At 40.2% G+C, this 18,763-nt stretch overlaps 1 protein-coding gene across 2 annotated transcripts in view; it reads left to right on the top strand.

Moving 5' to 3' along the window:
• Window positions 1–18,763, top strand: part of SCAF8 (SR-related CTD associated factor 8) — a 115,368-nt gene that overhangs the window by 64,575 nt on the left and 32,030 nt on the right. For both annotated transcript variants that reach the window (XM_073627933.1, XM_073627934.1), the window contains 6 exons: window positions 1,418–1,548; window positions 10,216–10,395; window positions 12,127–12,203; window positions 15,844–15,964; window positions 16,850–16,990; window positions 17,690–17,799. In XM_073627933.1, the coding sequence (XP_073484034.1) occupies window positions 1,418–1,548; window positions 10,216–10,395; window positions 12,127–12,203; window positions 15,844–15,964; window positions 16,850–16,990; window positions 17,690–17,799 (760 nt within the window). The remainder of the gene's footprint in view (window positions 1–1,417; window positions 1,549–10,215; window positions 10,396–12,126; window positions 12,204–15,843; window positions 15,965–16,849; window positions 16,991–17,689; window positions 17,800–18,763) is intronic.

Here is an 18,763-nt window from a genome sequence, read left to right as displayed (position 1 = left end):
AGGCTTCCTTCTGGGACCACAGCCTTGCAGACCAATTTGATGCATTGTGCAGCGTATGGTCTGAGCACTGGCAGGCTGACCCCCCACCCCTTCAACCTCTGCAGCAACGCTGGCAGCACTCATTTGTCTATTTTCCAAAGACGACCTCTGGATATGACGCCGAGCATGTGCACTCAACTTCTTTGGTCGACCATGGCGAGGCCTGTTCTGAGTGGAACCTGTCCTTTTAAACCACTGTATGGGCTTAGCCACCATGCTTCAGCTCAGTTTCAGGGTCTTGGCAATCTTCTTATAGCCTAGGCCAGTGATGGCGAAAATTGCCACCTCAGATGTTTTGGAACTACATTTCCCATGATGTTCATAGCTCTGCAATGTAGTTGAGCATCATGGGAAATGTAGTTCCAGAACATCTGGGGTGCCAAGGTTTGCCATCACTGGCCTAGGCCATCTTTATGTAGAGCAACAATTTTTTTTTCAGATCCTCAGAGAGCTCTTTGCCATGAGGTGCCATGTTGAACTTCCAGTGACCAGTATGAGAGAGTGAAAGCGATAACACCAAATTTAACACACTTGCTCCCCATTCACACCTGAGACCTTGTAACACTATCGATTCACATGACATCGGGGAGGGAAAATGGCTAATTGGGCCCAATTTGGACATTTTCACTTAGGGGTGTAGTCACTTTTGTTGCCAGTGGTTTAGACTTTAATGGCTGTGTGTTGAGTTATATTGAGGGGACAGGAAATTTACACTGTTATGCAAGCTGTACACTAACTACTTTACATTGTAGCAAAGTATCATTTCTTCTGTGTTGTCACATGAAAAGATATAATCAAATATTTACAAAAATGTGAGGGGTGTACTCACTTTTGTGAGATACCGTGTGTGAGCCACAGTCAAGGGAGTGTGAAGTAACACTTTTTTAATCATTTATCTGTGTGCATTCTGAATAGATTTGAACAGCAGAGAATCTAATTACACTATCAGCTTTCTAGAATTGCAGAAAATGTTCAGACAACTCTAAAATCCTTGATCAACATAGTTTTTAGTCTTTAGCCCTGAATATTATATTTATTTAAAATACACGTAAAAAATAAGATCGGTTGAGTACTGGATAACTGTATATTTAGAAATTCTTGTGCAGCAGTGCTAAATGAAAAGAAAGTTTGATCCTTGCCACAACCCCTCTCCCTTCTGTATTCTATAAAGGATGTAAAAAAAAAAAAAAGTCTTTTTGTGGCACAGTCCTCCTCCCCTGTGTTTTCTATGAAGAATGTATAGTAAATATAAAAAGTTCTGCTCACAAAGCAATACCTTTATAAAGACTGTAAATAAAAGAAAAATCTGTTCACTTTTCATTCTGTGGTCCTAAAATTTATAAAGCATGCCTGTAATAAAAATTGATTTTTTTTCAAGGCACGCCAGCCACTCCAGTTACACCCGCAAATGCTTCTCAAAGCATGCCTGACCCATGGATTGCTCAGATAACCAGTACAGACACCCTAGCCGCAGTGGCTCAGATATTACAAAGCCCTCAGGGGCAACAGGTATGGTTTAACTATTTTTTCCAATATAAAACAAAACATGTTGCAATATTTATTGAAAGTTTGATGGCTTTAATAAGCTCTGATATTTTTCATACTGTTTTTTGTAAGGATTCTGAAAATATTTAGTTTGTTATATACACATGTTCTAAAAACGCAAATATTAATTGACAACATTTCCTGAAATCAATATGAGACAACAATAAGAAACATGTTATGAAACGTATTTAGATATAGGAAGTTTTGTAAATTCCAATAAAGGATTTTATAGTGGGTAATGTGATTCATTGTGGAATATAACTTATAGGTCACTAAGGAAGTCAGCAACTAAAGTCTACATTGCTTACGCACAGGTCAGAGTACTCCCTTCTTTGAGCCTATAATTTAAATCCTCTCAAGTTGTAAAGCTTTACAGCAAGAGTAAGGATCTCATGCATAAGGGGCCACAAAAGATATATACTGTATTTATCGGAGGGGACAGGGAGGGGGTGGGACGAGTGCTGTCAGATTACATACAGGAGAATCTCCTGTATACTCGGTGGCGTCTGTAATGGGGAGTCCCATCTACTGGGCTGGCAATGGATGACTGTTCTGTCTATCATAGGAGGCAGGACTTTGTATTAAAGACAACGGGGCAGGCTGCATTCATGGTAATGGTGAGGATGCATTCATGGAAATGGTGAGGATTCATTCATGGCACTTGTGAGGCTGCATTCATGGCAGTGGTGAGGCTGCATTCATGGCAATGGTGAAGGCTGCATTGATGGCAATGGTGAGGCTGCATTGATGGCAATGGTAAGTCTGCATTGATGGCAATGGTAAGGATGCATTCATAGCAATGGTAAGGCTGAATTGATTGCAATGGTGAGGCTGCATTCATGGCAATGGTGAGGCTGCAGATGGGCATTAATTAGGCTGCATTGATGGGCACTGACTCTTATTTTGCTTCACATTTCTTTATTTTAAATTTTAGTTTTTTCCTGAAACTTCCCTCTTAAAGTGAAGGTGCATGTTATACGCCGATAAATACGGTATATCCAAATAACACGCCCAAGCTTATCCTTAGTCCTGAGCAGTGCTCAGGGATTCATTGCGGGCCACAAAAGATATATATATATATATATATATCCAAATAACACGCCCAAGCTCATCTCTTCACCACACACAGCCACACAGGCAAAATAATTCTTGCTGAGCAGTGTATTAGTGCTTAGACGAACACACTTAGACCGAATTTTAGTGGTTCAAAGAATGTCAGGCAAAATGGTAGGCCCTCATGCATGTTCGCTTCATCAAATCTGGCCCTCTTTGAAAAAAGTTTGGACACCCCTGATGTATGCTGTGAACGTGAGTACCACTCAGAACAGCATTCAGCCGCTACATATTTCAGCCTGTTCTTGATTTTGACAGGCTGCTGGCAACAGGTCATACACTGTACATATGCCTCCCTTGCGTCCAAAAATGCTGGGTGTTTACCTTGTGCAAGACAATCCGTCCAATGCGCATGAGCTCTACGGATCTTATTTTGGTTTACAAATCCTTTTTGATAAAACAGTGAAGACCGAGAACTACAGCAAAAACATAGGTACAATGAACATAAGAGTACACACATATTGTTGTCGCACACAATGGTTGCGAGCAGAAGTACAAACTGTAGGAAACAAAATACACCCCCGAAAGGACTGGAAGGTTATGTATTCAATTAATGATGATGTCACATAGACAAAAAAAAAAAAAAAAAGATCAAAGTATTTATTATTAAACTTTTATTATTAAAAAGTTGAGTACAACAATGTACAGTGAGGTAAAAAGTTTTTGATCGCCTGCTGATTTTGTAAGTTTGCCCACTGACAAAGAAATGATCAGTCTATAATTTTAATGGTAGGTTTATTTTAACAGCGAGAGACAGAATAACAACAAAAAATTCCAGAAAAACGCATTTTAAAAAAGTTATAAATTAATTTGCATTTTAATGAGTGAAATAAGTATTTGACCCCTTTGCAAAACATGACTTAAAACCCTTGTTGGGAATCACAGAGGTCAGATGTTTTTTGTAGTTGGCCACCAGGTTTGCACACACCTCAAGAAGGATTTTGTCCCACTCCTCTTTGCAGATCCTCTCCAAGTCATTAAGGCTTCGAGGCTGATATTTAGTAACTTGAACCTTCAGCTCCCTCCACATATTTTCTATGGGATTAAGGCCTCGTCCAATTTCCCTTTTCATGCAGTGAAGTTGTCCTGTCCCCATAGCAGAAAAACACCCTCACAGCATAATGTTTCCACCTCCATGTTTGATGGTGGGGATGTGTTCTTGGGGTCGTAGGCAACAATCATCCTCCTCCAAACACGGCGAGTTGAGTTGATGCCAAAGAGCTTGAGATTTCATCTGACCACAACACTTTCACCCAGTTCTCTGAATCATTCAGATGTTCATTAGCAAACTTCAGACGGGCCTGTACATGTGCTTTCTTGAGCAGGGGGAACTTGCAGGAGCTGCAGGATTTCAGTCCTTCAGGACGTAGTGTGTTACCAATTGTTTTCTTGGTGATTATGATCCCAGCTGCCTTGAGATCATTGACAAGATTCTCCTGTGTAGTTCTGGGGTGAGTCCTCACCATTCTCATGATCATTGAAACTCCTCGAGGTGAGATCTTGCATGGAGCCCCCAGACCGAGGGAGATTGACAGTTATTTTGTGTTTCTTCCAGTTGTAAATAAACGCACCAACTGTTGTCACCATCTCACCAATCTACTTGGCGATGTTCCAGCCTCGTGTAAGTTAGGTCTACAATCTTGTTCCTGACATCCTTAGACAGCTCTTTGGTCTTGGCCATGGCGAAGAGATTGGAATCTGATTGATTGCTTCTGTGGATAGGTGTCCTTTATACAGGTAACCAGCTGAGATTAGAAGCACTCCCTTTAAGGGAGTGCTCCTAATCTCAGCTTGGTAGCGGTATAGAAGACACCTGGGAGCCAGAAATCTTGGTGATTGATAGGGGATCGAATACTTATTTCACTCATTAAAATGCAAATCAATTTATAACTTTTTTGAAATGCATTTTTCTGAATAGACTGATCATTTCTTTGTCAGTGGGCACACGTGCAAAATCAGCAGGGGATCAAATACTTTTTTCCCTCGCTGTTACTGTACAATGGAGGAAGTAAAAACAGAGAAATTGGGAGGTCTACGTTAAAGCGTAACTTTACCCATAACAACTTGATAAAAAAATAATGTTCTTTAGCAAGGAACATACATTCCACATTAATAAATATGCTACCAAAATTAGTGCATGCTGTAAATTTTCTTCAGCATTGCTCCTGTTCTTGCTGGAGACTGCCATTTTGCTAAAGCTGAGAGCCCCTGAGCAGCAGTAAGTTATAAAGTGGAACTTAATGCTTTGATTTAACAGTTTAAAAAAACAGTTACATTTCTGGAATGCTGGGATTGCTTACTATCACATTTACTTGTGTCCTCAACCAAACTGTGAAACCATCAAATGGTTGGTGTCATAACTGATCACATGTGTAGCACCATGGCAGTTGCAGAGCAAACAAAAGCAGCTTCATTGAATTTAAAGGATATGAGGGTTTAATTCCGTTTTAAGGCTGTCAGCGGATCGGCCTCTACAACTTCAGCAGTGCCTAAAAATAGAAAGCAACTAAGCATATGCAGAGAAAAGTGAGACATTTTATTACTGGATTTTAAACACTATAAACACTTATTTCTAATGTTTTTCATAGCTATACCTGCAAAAGGGGCCAGTCTGAAGTGGAAATCTAGGCTAAAACTAAAATCACTGCATCTATAGCCACCAACATTCTAACACTAACCTATCTAGCCCTGAAAAGAAAAAAAAAACAGTATACTTACCTTTTCAGAAGCCAATCCAACCAAATCTCCAGAGGCGGAAGCTCCGATCCCACACTGACCTGTCAAACGCATCTTCCCTGTGTGGGTGGGTGCAGATTACACCTCTGTCAACGGAAGCCCCATAGTAACTCTATGGGTGATGTCACTTCCCATTCATTTCACAGCCGTTGTCAACTGTGTCCTCTGCAGAGCTTCCGCCGCGGGAGATCGGGTAGTAACGTCTGCAGAAAAGGTATGTATATTGATTTTTTTTTTTTTTTTTTTTTTCAGGGCTAGATAGGTTAGCTTTAGAATGTTGGTGGATATAGATGCAGGGATTTTAGTTTTAGCCTGGACTTGCACTTTAATTTTCTGCCTAAAGTTCCACTTTAAGGAAAAGGTGGTAAGCAAAGTATATAGAAATGAAGAAGGAGCAGGTAGAGCAGAGAGTAAGGAATTCCCAGCAAGTATAACATTTTATCAACTCAAATTGATAAAGGAGACTGATTAAAGGTTGATTGTTGAAAATAGGAGATCCTAGGTTGCCAGATTTGGGTAAATTTTGATTGCATGCCTGTTAGGCCTTGTTCACACCATGGTGCAGATACATCAGTTTTTTTGCATGTGTTCTGCAAGGGCTCAACAATGGTTTTCTTTGTGCCCTGTTCTCAGCACACCGTGCAGATTTTTTCTGCACAGGAATCTTTAACGTGTATGCTGTTTTCTGCACGGGGAAAAAAACTGACATGACATAAACATTGGTGTTAATAGGGCACATGTCTGATGTGCATGAAAACTGATGTAAAACTGATGTCTCTGCAAGTCATCAGTTTTTATGTACGCATGATGAGAACGAGCCCTTAAGCGTAACTAAACCCATTCCCTTTTTAAAAAAATCGTTACAGTCCCTGCGTATGTAATTGTCACATTAGCTTGTGCTCTAAACCAAACTATCAAACCATCAATTGGCTGGTTTCATAACTGATCACACAGTACAAAGAATAGTGCAGCACTAAATATCACAATGAATACATCTCCTCATCCAATAAATCAATACATGAAAGATATAGTTATTGGAAAGGAAAAATCATAAAAAGGTAATGAAAGTTCATATAGAAATCAGTATTCCAAAAAGTGACAATGTGGTCACAATGTAACAATGTGGTTTTATGTGACAGAATGCTTTTTTGCTGGCACTTAAGTGTTCTCTTTATCATAATAAATACATGCCAGCAGAGAACACTAGATATCTCCTGTTTTTTTTTGCATATATCTGGTTATTGGGACACTGATGATCTTATGCTGCGATCCCCTGTATATGAACTGATGTGGTGATCCATGTGCTTTACACTCTGAAGAGGTTTATCGTGTCTTATGGTGGAGGTCACACTTCTGGCACCGATTTTCAGTCTTCCTTGATGCACATTGTCACTTTTTGGAATACTGATTTCTATATGAACTTTTATAAACTTTTCATGATTTTTTCCTTTCCAATAACTATATCTTTCATGTATTGATTTATTGGCTGAGGAGATATTAATTAATTGTGATATTTAGCGCTGCACTATTCTTTTGTACTATTATTGCCTGGGATTTTTTTGTAAATTTGCCTTGAGTGTTCAGCAGCTGTTTATGTTTTAACACATTTTTTGTGCTGGTATAATTTTATTCCATTAATAACTGATCACACGTGCAGCATCATGGCAGTTGAAGATCAAACTGAGGCCAAGATGGCAGCATTCTTTGGCTGAAAATGATAGGAGGGTTTAGTTCAAGACCCCTTTCACACCGAGCCGCCCCGGTACTCAGCGGTAAAGAGGCGCTATGTTTAGCGCCGCTTTACTGTAGTTTTAGCGGCACTAATCGGCCGCTAGCGGGGGGGCGGTTTTAACCCCCCCGCTAGCGGCTGAAAAGGGGTTAAATCTACCCACAAAACGCCGCCGAAGTGGCGTTTTGCTGGCGGTATCGCAGCGCTGCCCCATTGATTTGAATGGGGAGCAGCAGTGGAGGAGGGGTGAGTTCACCGCTCCAAAGAAGCTGCTGGCAGGACTTTTTCTGACGCACTGCCAGCACACCACTCCAGTGTGAAAGCCCTCTGGCTTTCACACTGGAGTGCATTGAGCAGCTGTATTATGACGGTTTGCAGGCGCTATTTTAACGCTATAGCGCCTGCAAAACGCCCCCCCCAGTGTGATAGGGGTCCAAGTAGAATCTTATTGTCATTAATGTGACAGTAATTTTCAAATCTGATTGATCTCAGCTGACAATAACTGTCACATTTTGGAAAGTAGAGATCCTTATTCTGGTGTGCTAACTTTGTGAATTGAGCCTGTTGTGTAGTTGTAGTGTTCATTCACATGCATAACTGTTCCTTTGAGAGCTGTCCTGAAATGAGTAACACATAGCATTCTTATGCCAACATCAGATACTACAACCTTTGCTTATTAAGACAGTAGGTAGTGCTGTAATACAGGGCAACATGCTCAATCTTCTCCAGTCACTGTGTACAGAGAAAGTATAACCTGACAAGTTTTAATAAAGAATGTTTTTTGTCGGAAAGCTCCTATTGGAAGAATAATACTTGCTAGATAAAGGAGTTTGTAATAAGAGTATGGTATAAAATGTAACTAAAAGCCATTCCAGCAGCCTTGTAATAAATTAAATGTTGGAGAAGGTATTACATTCTTACTGAGAAAATATCCCTCCAGATTCCCTTTAGCGCTGGCCATGTCTGAGGGTCTAAGAACGTGGTCATGTAATCAAACTTGGTGATCTTCCATTTCAGCAGAGAATTCTGATCCTCACATTTAGCAGAGATCACATGACTAAAGGCCCATACACACGATCAGAAAATCAAACGAAAAATAATCGTACGCGGTCATATAATAATCTGATTGTTATTACAGTCAGATATCACATGAACTACACATGGCAGTTCATGTGATATTATGGGATGGGACAAGCACGAAAATGTTTCTCGTACGATTCCAGATGATACAATTTTCTTTAATCCGTACAGTTTTTGTCTGAAAATACAATACATTAAATCACTTCCGGTTTTTTATTCTGTCCTAAAATGTGTAGCTGCTGACTTTTAATAAACAGACACTCGTCTGTCCCACAGTCCAGTGATGCGGCCGCCCGAAGCCTCATTTCTCTCCCCCTCCTCTCTGCGGCGCAGGCATTGCAAGTGTGGGCGCCCAGCTGTGGCTTCACTGCGCGTTATGAATGGCTGGGCAATCTTCAAGGACCTGTGATGTGTCCCAGAAGATTGCAGGAAGGGGGAAGAGATGAACTAGGTACCTGCTCCCCCTCCTCCCCCCCAAAAAAATGACATGCCAAAAGTGGCATGTCAGGGGTCACGAGTACTTAAAGTGGAAGTTACATTTTTGGGGGAACTCTGCTTTAATGCATAGAATGCATTAAGTTGAAAACCCCTGAGGATTTACAACCCCTTTAAAGAGGAACTGCAGTCTGCTTACATAATTTGTAATAAAAACATTTTTGCCATTCTGAAGCTTCCCTCCAACCACTTTGTATATTATTTTATATATACTGTGATTCTGTACTTGCCAAATATGCTACAGAAATCTCCCTCCACTGAGTCTGGCTACAACCATTTTAACTGGGCAGCTGAAGCTGCTGCCTGTTCACTTTCTGGATTTACACAGACATACAGAGGCACGCCTTCTGCTCTGCAGCTCTCATTGGCCCTCTTATGACTCATCCCCCCATCTTTTCCTGGCAAACTCTCACTAGAGTGAGAGCTGTGTATAATGTCATAAACCTAGGCTTTTTACCAGACAAGAAACAGAAAGTGGGCTGTATAAAGTATTTACTATCCAAAGTTATAACAACAAGGACAGAGGATTTAATAGATGGAAAGATGAAAAAATGACTGAAGTTCCACTTTAATTGATTATACTGACGTCACTTACAGACCAAGTTCATTCCTTTGATCTCTAAAAGAACTAAATGTTACAGTGTTTCTCTTTACACCCCCCCCATGTTGTGATAAACTTGGCAGGCTGCCTGGATTGTTTTTGTTTTTGTCAGCTGTCAGAAGCAAACAGAGAACTCTTTGCACTTGTTACATAGAATGGGGAAATGCTGTTTTAAGATTGCGAGGAGAGTTGAATAGTGATCTTGATTCTTTAATGATTAATCGTGCAACTCTAGAGCCAAGTAACCAATGCTATGTCATCAGAAACATAACCAACCAGTCCATTTTCTCAACAATATGCTTTTCACAGACTAATGCCTGGTACACACGAGGAGATTATTTTTTTGTTTTGTTTTTTTTAATGCCAGTCTCCATATCGAAAATGAAGGCGTTACTAAAATTACAACAATTCTCGTACGACAGAAAAAAAGATCAGAAGTCACGTGTTGTATTATATTTGTATCGGATGAAAATTGTTCGATCTGGTATTGAACGAGAACATTTTTCATGTCTGTCTCTTCGGATAATATCGGATGAACTGCCGTGATCGGCTCTCAAAAGCTGTGTACAAATTATCAGATTATCATATGATCGCTTTAAATGCGGTATTTGTCATATGGTTTTCGTATGGTTTTCTGATCATGTGTATGGAGCCTAACCGAGCAGGATTGTTACAGTAACGAAGATCTATTTTTCTGAGACTAGACACACTTTATATAGGAGCTGCCGTAGACCATACCTGTTTTTTTTTTGCACAAAACGTGCGTCACTACATGTATCAAAAACTGCAATTTAGATAATTCTACAGTGATTTTTTGTATCTTAACTTTTTAATACAATCCACGTATTTACGTCTTTGAATTTTTGTCATCCTACAGCTTCAGCACTTGGTTCAGTCTTTGCATGTACAGCAACAAAAGCCTCAGCCATCACTTCTCCAAGCACTAGATGCAGGACTTGTGGTTCAGTTGCAAGCACTTACTGCTCAACTTACAGCTGCAGCTACCGCAACAAACACTCTGAACCCTTTGGAGCACAGTGTATCATCACTGAGTAAGGTACGTTTCAAATATTGTTTCTTTAACAGTTAAAGTGACACTAAACTAGTTTAAAAAGATAAAATTATATTCAAGTATGTATTCCTAACTCAAAAAGCAACTTTTTTACTCTCAGCCAAATCTCCAGATTCCTTTTTTTTTTTTTTTCTGCTGCTGCTGTGATCTGACTTCCTGTTAGAGGGTGGCTGTGTTTTTTCCCCCATGATCTCCCTATATGTAGGAACATATCTATCCTCTCTTGCTCACTCCTAACAACTATGGAATATGTAGTGTGCACAGTGCGCAAGACCGCAACAGACGTGCACTGCTCATTCCAAACAAATACAAGTGGGAGAAGAAGGAGAGGTTTGGGGAGGGTGTTACAAAGAGGCGGAGAAATACAGTAAGATTTAATTTATGGAAAAATAGTTTACAGAGGCCATTAAGTAGTGGATGTATATGGATTTATGGAGGATCATTTAGTCACTTTAATTTGGATTATGTTATATTTGTGTACATATGTATGGCAATGTTAAAAACTGAATGTATTCCTACCTCCTCCATTTAGTCATCTGGACTGAGAAATGTGTAAAGTCATACACTGCTAGAATTTTGTTTTTGAGATATCCCTTCAATTCCCTAATCAATGGTGGGGTCAGATCCATGTTCATTTTTGATCACAGTGATGAGGAAATTCAAATGAATGGAAATTTCTCTCAAAATAATTTCTGTTTTTGTTCGGGAAAGTCCATTTACGCCAAAATCGAATGTTAAAAGCAAACATTATTTGAAGTACTTCTAAACTACGTTTGTCATCAAATGTACAGATTAGAATTTTCTTACGAATGTTTGTATGAACGATCATTTTGATAATCTGCTAGCGTATGGCCAGCTTAAATTGATATTAAAGGCATTTTTTTTCTTAAATAACAAACCTGTCTTACTTACCTGCTCTGTGCATTGATTTTGCACAGAGCGGCCCCAATCCTCCTCTTCTCGGGTCCCCCCATCAGATCTGGTTCCTCCCTCCTCCTGAGCAGCTGCGCTGCTTGTCTGTTCACACACAGAGCCACGGCTCAGCCCCACTCCCCCTCTCTCCTCATTGCATGAAGGTTAAAAACCTTGAACCTTTAGAACCACTTTAAGTTTCACACTTGACTTTATGGCACTTAAACAGGGCTATAGACTTCTTTCTCGGCCACATGTAACTGTGCTGGATCATTTAGGAGAAGATCACATGCTCACCCCATACCCACAAGTGCTGGGTAGTTCACTTTGATCCTGGCAGCCAAATGGAGCAGCATGGGTGTGCAGGGAATGTAAGTATATGCTGCTGGGTAGTTAAATTACTCATTTTTAGCCCTGCACGAGCCAAGTTAAAATCCCCTTTTAAATGTAGTTGCCAAAGCTAGCCATGCTCTTGTAAAATTATGTTTAGTTTCAGTCCAGCATGACCATATGCTCCCATCTTTAGAGTGCCACAAACTTACAAGGCGCTAATTAGTAACCCTGCCACCACAAAAAACAGAGGCACTCCACCACCAAACGCAATACGGAATATCTGCAGCTAATAGGGAACACTGAAGCGGCGGCGTTTAAGGACCCTGGCCCCTGGAAAGTTAAGTATAGCGCCTGTTCTTTTACAGGGCTGGTATTTTTTTGGAAGTGACCTGTGGTGACAAGTTCTTTTTAGTGGCGTCTATATTAAAAATGATCACATGTGTACACGTAACTAATTCTTTCTGTTCTCAGAAACTAATGGACAGGTTTGATTTTGGGGAAGACACAGTCCAGAATGAAGAGCCCCCAAAAAAGGAGGCATCATCAATGTAAGTATATGTTCTGATATATAATATTGCATTCATATTGTACATTAGAGATACATTTGTAATATTTTATTTTTGGTGGTGGCTTACTGGACCAAGAGTTTGCTGCAAAACATTTTTATGTAATGTTTTTAAAGTGGTTGTATGCCCTGAAAATAAATAAATAAAATCTCTAAGGCAAAGGCATAACGAGCTAGTGTGGACCGCATATCAGCGGCTGCATGCAAGGTGAATGTCTCCTAAACTCTACAGGTTTAGGAGATATTGATTTTACCTACAGGTAAGCCTTATTTCTTTATTGTACATCACGGGACACAGAGCAGTCATTACTATATGTGTTATACGCCACCTACTGGTGAATGGACACTGGTAAATCAATCAATCAAACAAAAAGTTTTCCCCTATATAACCCCTCCTACACAGGAAGTACCTCAGTTTTTTCACCAGTGTCTGTTAGGTGGATGGTCAGTAATGTGACATGTGCTCTTGGAGCATACTTGGAGGTCTGGACGGTTCTATTAAGAATCATGGACTTCAGTCGGATTCATTCGAAAAAGCTATCAGCCAAAATGTATGGTATCCGAGCCTCGTTGGAAGGAGAGAAGATTCCTTGAGATTTTGCCTGTAATACAGCCTTATGGCGCTGGACCATGAGTACATCCTTTTCTGGAGTTCATCACGGGACCTCTGTGTCCCGTGATGTACTCCAGAAAAGGATTTTACAGGTAAGCTGTAGAAAAAATCCTATTTTTAAGCTTACCTGTAGGTAAAAATGTGCAAGCTGGGTATACAACCGCTTTAAGTATTCTTCAGAATATATTGGAAGGGATAAAACATGGGCGGCACAGTGGTGTAGTGGGTAGCACTTTCGCCTAGCAGTAAGATGGGTCGCTGGTTTGAATCCCAACCACGACACTACCTGCCTGGAGTTTGCATGTTCTCCCTGTGCCTGCATGGGTTTCCTCCGGGTACTCCGATTTCCTCCCACACTCCAAAGACATGCTGGTAGGTTAATTGGGTCTTGTCTAAATTGTGCCTAGTATGTATGAATGTGAGTTAGGGACCTTAGATTGTAAGCTCCTTGAGGGTAGGGACAGATGTGAATGTACAATGGATATGTAAAGCGCTGCATAAATTGACGGCGCTATATAAGTACCTGAAATAAATAAAATAATAAATAAAAGCAGCACAGAAAAAGTGATCCCACCATCTAGTGGTCATAAGTAATACTGCACCAGTTGAATATGCTTCTGAAACAGATCAAAGATGCATTTTCTTAATTTCCCATTTTCATGTAGTGCTAACATACTGTGCAGGGTGCAAAGAATTGTTCACATCAGTCTTAGTAAGCACAGTAATACACTTTTTTCATGGTAGCAGTTCTTGTAGATTCAATATTTAATTATTTATACATTTAGTATGATATTTAAAAATATTATGTCTATCTATAATTTTCTATTAGTTGTGTTCATAAAGGCAGCCATATTTGCACATTTTATATATGCAGGCTCTGCTTTCTGTGACACAGTGGTTGGGCTTCCACGTTTGCTCCTTTTGGAAAAGAAAAGAGGCTGAACGAAAGAAAATATAACTGATTCCTCCATCCACACTGCATAGCTTGGATGGACACATCTCTCAAAGTACTATTGTAGTTTTACAGCTGACCACACAAGTTGTCAAAATACCCAAGCAGTCTACATCTGGTGCTGTTCGGCCAAAGATTTTCCATCTGGCACATTTGATTTTCTTAATCGAGGGGTGTCGGGCAGTAGGTGAAAAACCGGTCAAATATCTCTGCGTGTATGGCCAGGTTAACTCTTGTACGTTGGCCACCTTATTAAACAACATTGTACTTTGTGGCTGGTATGTTGTATAAGCTATTGTTAAAGTATCTAAAGCAAACATTTTTTGAACATGTTTATTGCAGTCTGTGTCCCTGCAAAGGAAAGGCACCTTTTGTAACCAAAAGTTAGGAAAGGTCAAACATTTTGGATTGTCACCAGAACAGTGACAGCTGTCATTTTGAAGAGATTTGTTTTTTTTAACAGAAAATTTTTTATTGAACAAATCAGCAGTACAATACAAGAGTTTAATACAGTCATTGCAGTGAGAATAAAAACAGTAAAATTGGCCCTTAAACAATAGCCATTATTTATCAGATATTCCAGATGTGCAAACATCAGAAGTTTCACTCAACCATACCTCTCAAAGCTCAAATCTTCATACATTTTTGATAGTATAAGATGAGTGGCCCAATATTCAACCAAACCTGGTAGGGACAGCGGAGGGGGGAGGAAAAAGGAAGGAAGGAGAAGGGGAGAGGAAGAAAGGAAGAGAGGGGGGGGGGAGGAGGAGAAGGAATGGGATGAAAGAAAACGGGCATAAGGAGAATAGACGTGAGATATAGGATGTCTTCCATTACTTTTGAAGAGATTTCTTTACAGTGCTTGTGCTGTCTGGAGGACGGAAAGTGATGGGACATTGATGGCAAACAAACTGACAGCAGTTTTAATCCTTAATCCTTTTAATCCTCATTCAAAATTACAAAAAAATGGATTTAGTTAATCTTTAAAGTGTTTTTTTTACCCCTAAAATAAAATATAATGCCTACCTGCTCTGTGCTAATATATTGCAGAGAGTGGTCTCTTACCTCCTCTTCTGGAGTACCCCCACCATCCTCTGCATGCCCCCTCAGCAAGTTGGCTGTTAAGGGAGGACCCATATACGTGATCCCAAGCCGTGCTGTGTGCATCCATAGACACATGCAGCTCAGCCACGCTCTTCCTCCATGCTCTTTCTTCAAAGAATTTGATTGAAAGCAGCTGCTGCCTGTGTCTCCTGAGTGATGAGAGAGCAGCAGTGCTGCAGCCGGGGACATCACTGGAGCATGAGAGGAGACGGGTAAGTGTTCAGGGGCAGGGTGACCGAACATTCAGGCCCTTTTTCATACTGACAGACTGATCGGGTCCACCTGTCAGTTTTTCAGGCTAACCCGATCAGACCATCAATGGCTCTCTATGGAGCGGCGGATGTCAGTGGACATGTGTCCGCTGACACCCGCCGCCATCCGATCCTATCCGCTAAAAACAGACAAATGGGGATTCGTTCCCCATCCATCGAATCAGGTGACAGTCGGATGGAAATGGACAAGTAGTTAGTTTCCATCCAACCACCCCATAGAGTACAGCGGGTTATGCAGAGCAGACGCGGACCTGTCATCTGCCTGCTCAGCGAGGATTAGCGGAGAGATCCCCTGCTGAGCAGGCGAATCCGCATGATGGAGTCCGCCCCGTCTGAAAGGGGCCTAAGTGAGACTTTCTTTTACCAAATACAGGGAATGCATTAGGGTAAAAAAAATTTTGACTTTAAAACCACTTTAAGCAGATATGCAGAATAATTGCAGTGGCTAATCTGGCTAATATTCAAATCTCCATATGAATAAAGTAAGTGTAAGTATAAAAGCCACATCAAGAAAAACACTGCAATAACGTAAAATATATGCTCACTAAAATACATTGTCATTTCATGTCATTGTCATTTCCCTTTGATTTGATTTTTTTTACACACTGTGGAACATAGCTGGTAGATGTCTTGATATTCATGTTTGTTTTTATTCAACCGAACATTTCTAATATATTTTCAGGTCTCTTTCATCGGAGTCTGTGAATAACTCTCTCTTCCATCAAATTGCGGAACATTTGCAGCATCAGCAAAATCTTGAACAATTCCGCCAGCAATTTTTGGAGCAGCAACATACTCCAAAGGTGACTATTATGTTCTGTTTTTCACATTGAAAACACACAATGTGAAATCACAAAGGGAACTTGCTAAAACTGGAGCAGACAGAATTTGGGGCAGCTATCCATAGTAACCAATCGGCTACTCCAGTTTTCCCCTCACTGTGAATTGAAAATCAGTTTTATGTTAGAAAAAAATGTGAAAAAACTGTAAAATGTTGAGGAACTTTTCTGGTCCTATATAGAAGAAAAAGGTAAGTGATACTGTCCTGACTTTGTTGCATGTGGTAAGATGATAGGGATTCTCTGCACTCATAAGAGCTATAAAACCATGTTGAAGGCTGTGAAGGTAAAGAGGGAGAAAAAGAAATTGTATTTTTTGTACTTTTCCATTGTATGGAAGTCATTAATTTTGTTACATGACTAAGAGGGACAAAGTACACTGGTCTTGTATTGAGCTGTGCTGATTGGGCACTGTGAAATCTGCCAGTGGTAAGCCCCTGTCCCTGGGAACAGTAAGGAGGGGGGGGTGTTGGAGACCCTGTCACCGCTTACTACAATCTGATGAGCAAATATTGTTGTCATGGTTCCCACAGTAACGCCTTTGTGGCCAACGGTGTCCCCTGAATTTTCCCATAATCCGCAAACCCCCCAAATTTGTAAGTTGCTGGAAAGAAAATCGCTTAATTCCCCCATCAACACTATTGTGCTATTGTGTTCTCCTGGTGTGGGGGCACAGGGAGCCATCCTTGCCAGGAGAACACAATAATTATTGCTAGTGGCTATAAATGTTTTGAATCTCGGTTGGTCCCTGCTAAAAGGTCCTAGATTCTAACTGTCTATGGCCGGCTTAGGTCCCATTGCATTTAGTCATATTCTTTAAGTAATTGTTGGATTGCTGTGATCTTATAGGTTCTCCAGGTAGCTGTTCAGGAAGCCCAGGAAATTATGTCTGAATCGGAAAACTCTGCTACACCATCCCAGGATGACAGCCAGCAAGCATTTTTAGAGAAAGAGCTGCCGCATCACAATTCACAAAATATACAGCAAGAGGTATTGTTTTCAACATTTATTGGAGCCTTAAATACTTGTTGCTCAGATTGAAATACCATCCAAACAACCAAATAGATGTTATTTCACTGTAATTGAGGCTACTCATTTTGAACAAAATTGGTTTCACAGATTGTTTGTTTTTTTGTTTTTGTTTTTTATGAAGTCTTTGAGCTTGGTAATGTACTTTTGGGATCTTATAGAAAAAAAGATACATAAGATATTTTAATTGATGGAAGCTGGTAGATTACTCAGATTAAAGCTTACCAAACCTTTAGCAACCATGTTACATGTTACACCCGTACACCGATCTGTACAAGAACTACGAGTCTTGTCTGACACCACGACAACTTGAAGTTCTCAAATACAATTGCCGTAATCACCACACTTGTAGCCCTTGACAATTCCTCCAGCTCTCTAACTGAAAGCCCATACAGAGGTACAGTCAGAGAGCTGGAATTATAATTTGCAGGAGCCTGGCATTGCAGGTTTCTGTGAAATAAAACAATAAAAGCACTTTTTTTCCCACCTGCAAAAATATGAGCTTTTTTTTTTTTTCTTTTTTCTTCATAAAGGTGAACTTAGCCTTTATTGCCATGTCTAGTAAAGATGTCCAGAGATCCTTATTGCACTGGGTACAAGTCAAGTGATAAAGGGCGTTACGTTCATAAATATATATGTATTGAATTGTTTCTTTTTAAGGATATGGATATTGAAGAAATACAAGATGTAACTGAGGAGATGTTTGAAAAGGAAGAAAAGAAGATAGTAAAAGATGAAAAGCCAAGGACACGTTCCAAATCACGATCAAGGTTTCATACTTTACCTCATTACACCATAGAAATCAGAGTATTTGGATAAATTTTGTCTTAAAAAAATGAGAGCTTGGAATAACAGCAGTAGGTAAAAAAATGTGTTTTCTCCAGGCGTTCATTGGGGAACACAAATAACTTATCCTAATCATACAGTACAGGACACAGGCAGAATATGCATACACCATGGGTTTTAGGGGGGAACCTTCATGTGATTGGATACTAGCAAAGCTTTAAATTACATACCCTCCCCCCGGGCAACAGCCCTATAATCCTAACCCCAACTGAGAATTACGCGGTCGTGTGACGTTGCACCCAAACAAAATTGACGTCTTTTTTTTCCCACAAATAGAGCTTTCTTTTGGTGGTATTTGATCACCTCTGCTTTTTTTATTTTTTGCGCTATAAACAAAAAAATAGAGCCAATTTTTAAAAAAAAGGAAACTTTTTTACTTTTTGCTATAATAAATATCCCCAAAAAATATATATAAAAACAAATTTTTTTCTCAGTTTAGGCCGATATGTATTCTTCTACATATTTTTGGTAAAAAAAATTGCACTAAGCGTATATTGATTGGTTTGCGCAAAAGTTAAAGCGTCTACAAAATAGGGGATAGATTTATGGCATTTTTATTATTATTTTTTTTTTTTTGTTAGTAATTGCGGCGATCTGCGATTTTTATCGTGACTGCGACATTATGGCGGACACTTTTGACACTATTTTGGGACCATTGTTATTTATACAGCAATAAGTCCTATAAAAATGCACTGATTACTGTGTAAATGACACTGGCAGGGAAGGGGTTAAACACTAGGGGGCGATCAAGGGGTTAAGCGTGTCCTAGGGAGTGATTCTAACGGGGGGATTGCATCCCCCCATTCTGTGACACGATCGCGGGCCCCCGGTGGACACCGAGTCCGGGGCTCCCGCAGGAACGGTCACAGAGTACGCGGCGGCGCATGC

The sequence above is a fragment of the Aquarana catesbeiana genome, linkage group LG04, assembly GCF_042186555.1.
Source record: "Aquarana catesbeiana isolate 2022-GZ linkage group LG04, ASM4218655v1, whole genome shotgun sequence".
Lineage (NCBI taxonomy): Eukaryota > Metazoa > Chordata > Amphibia > Anura > Ranidae > Aquarana > Aquarana catesbeiana.
Note: the sequence above shows the minus strand (reverse complement) of the source record. Positions and strands in the feature narration are given on the sequence as shown.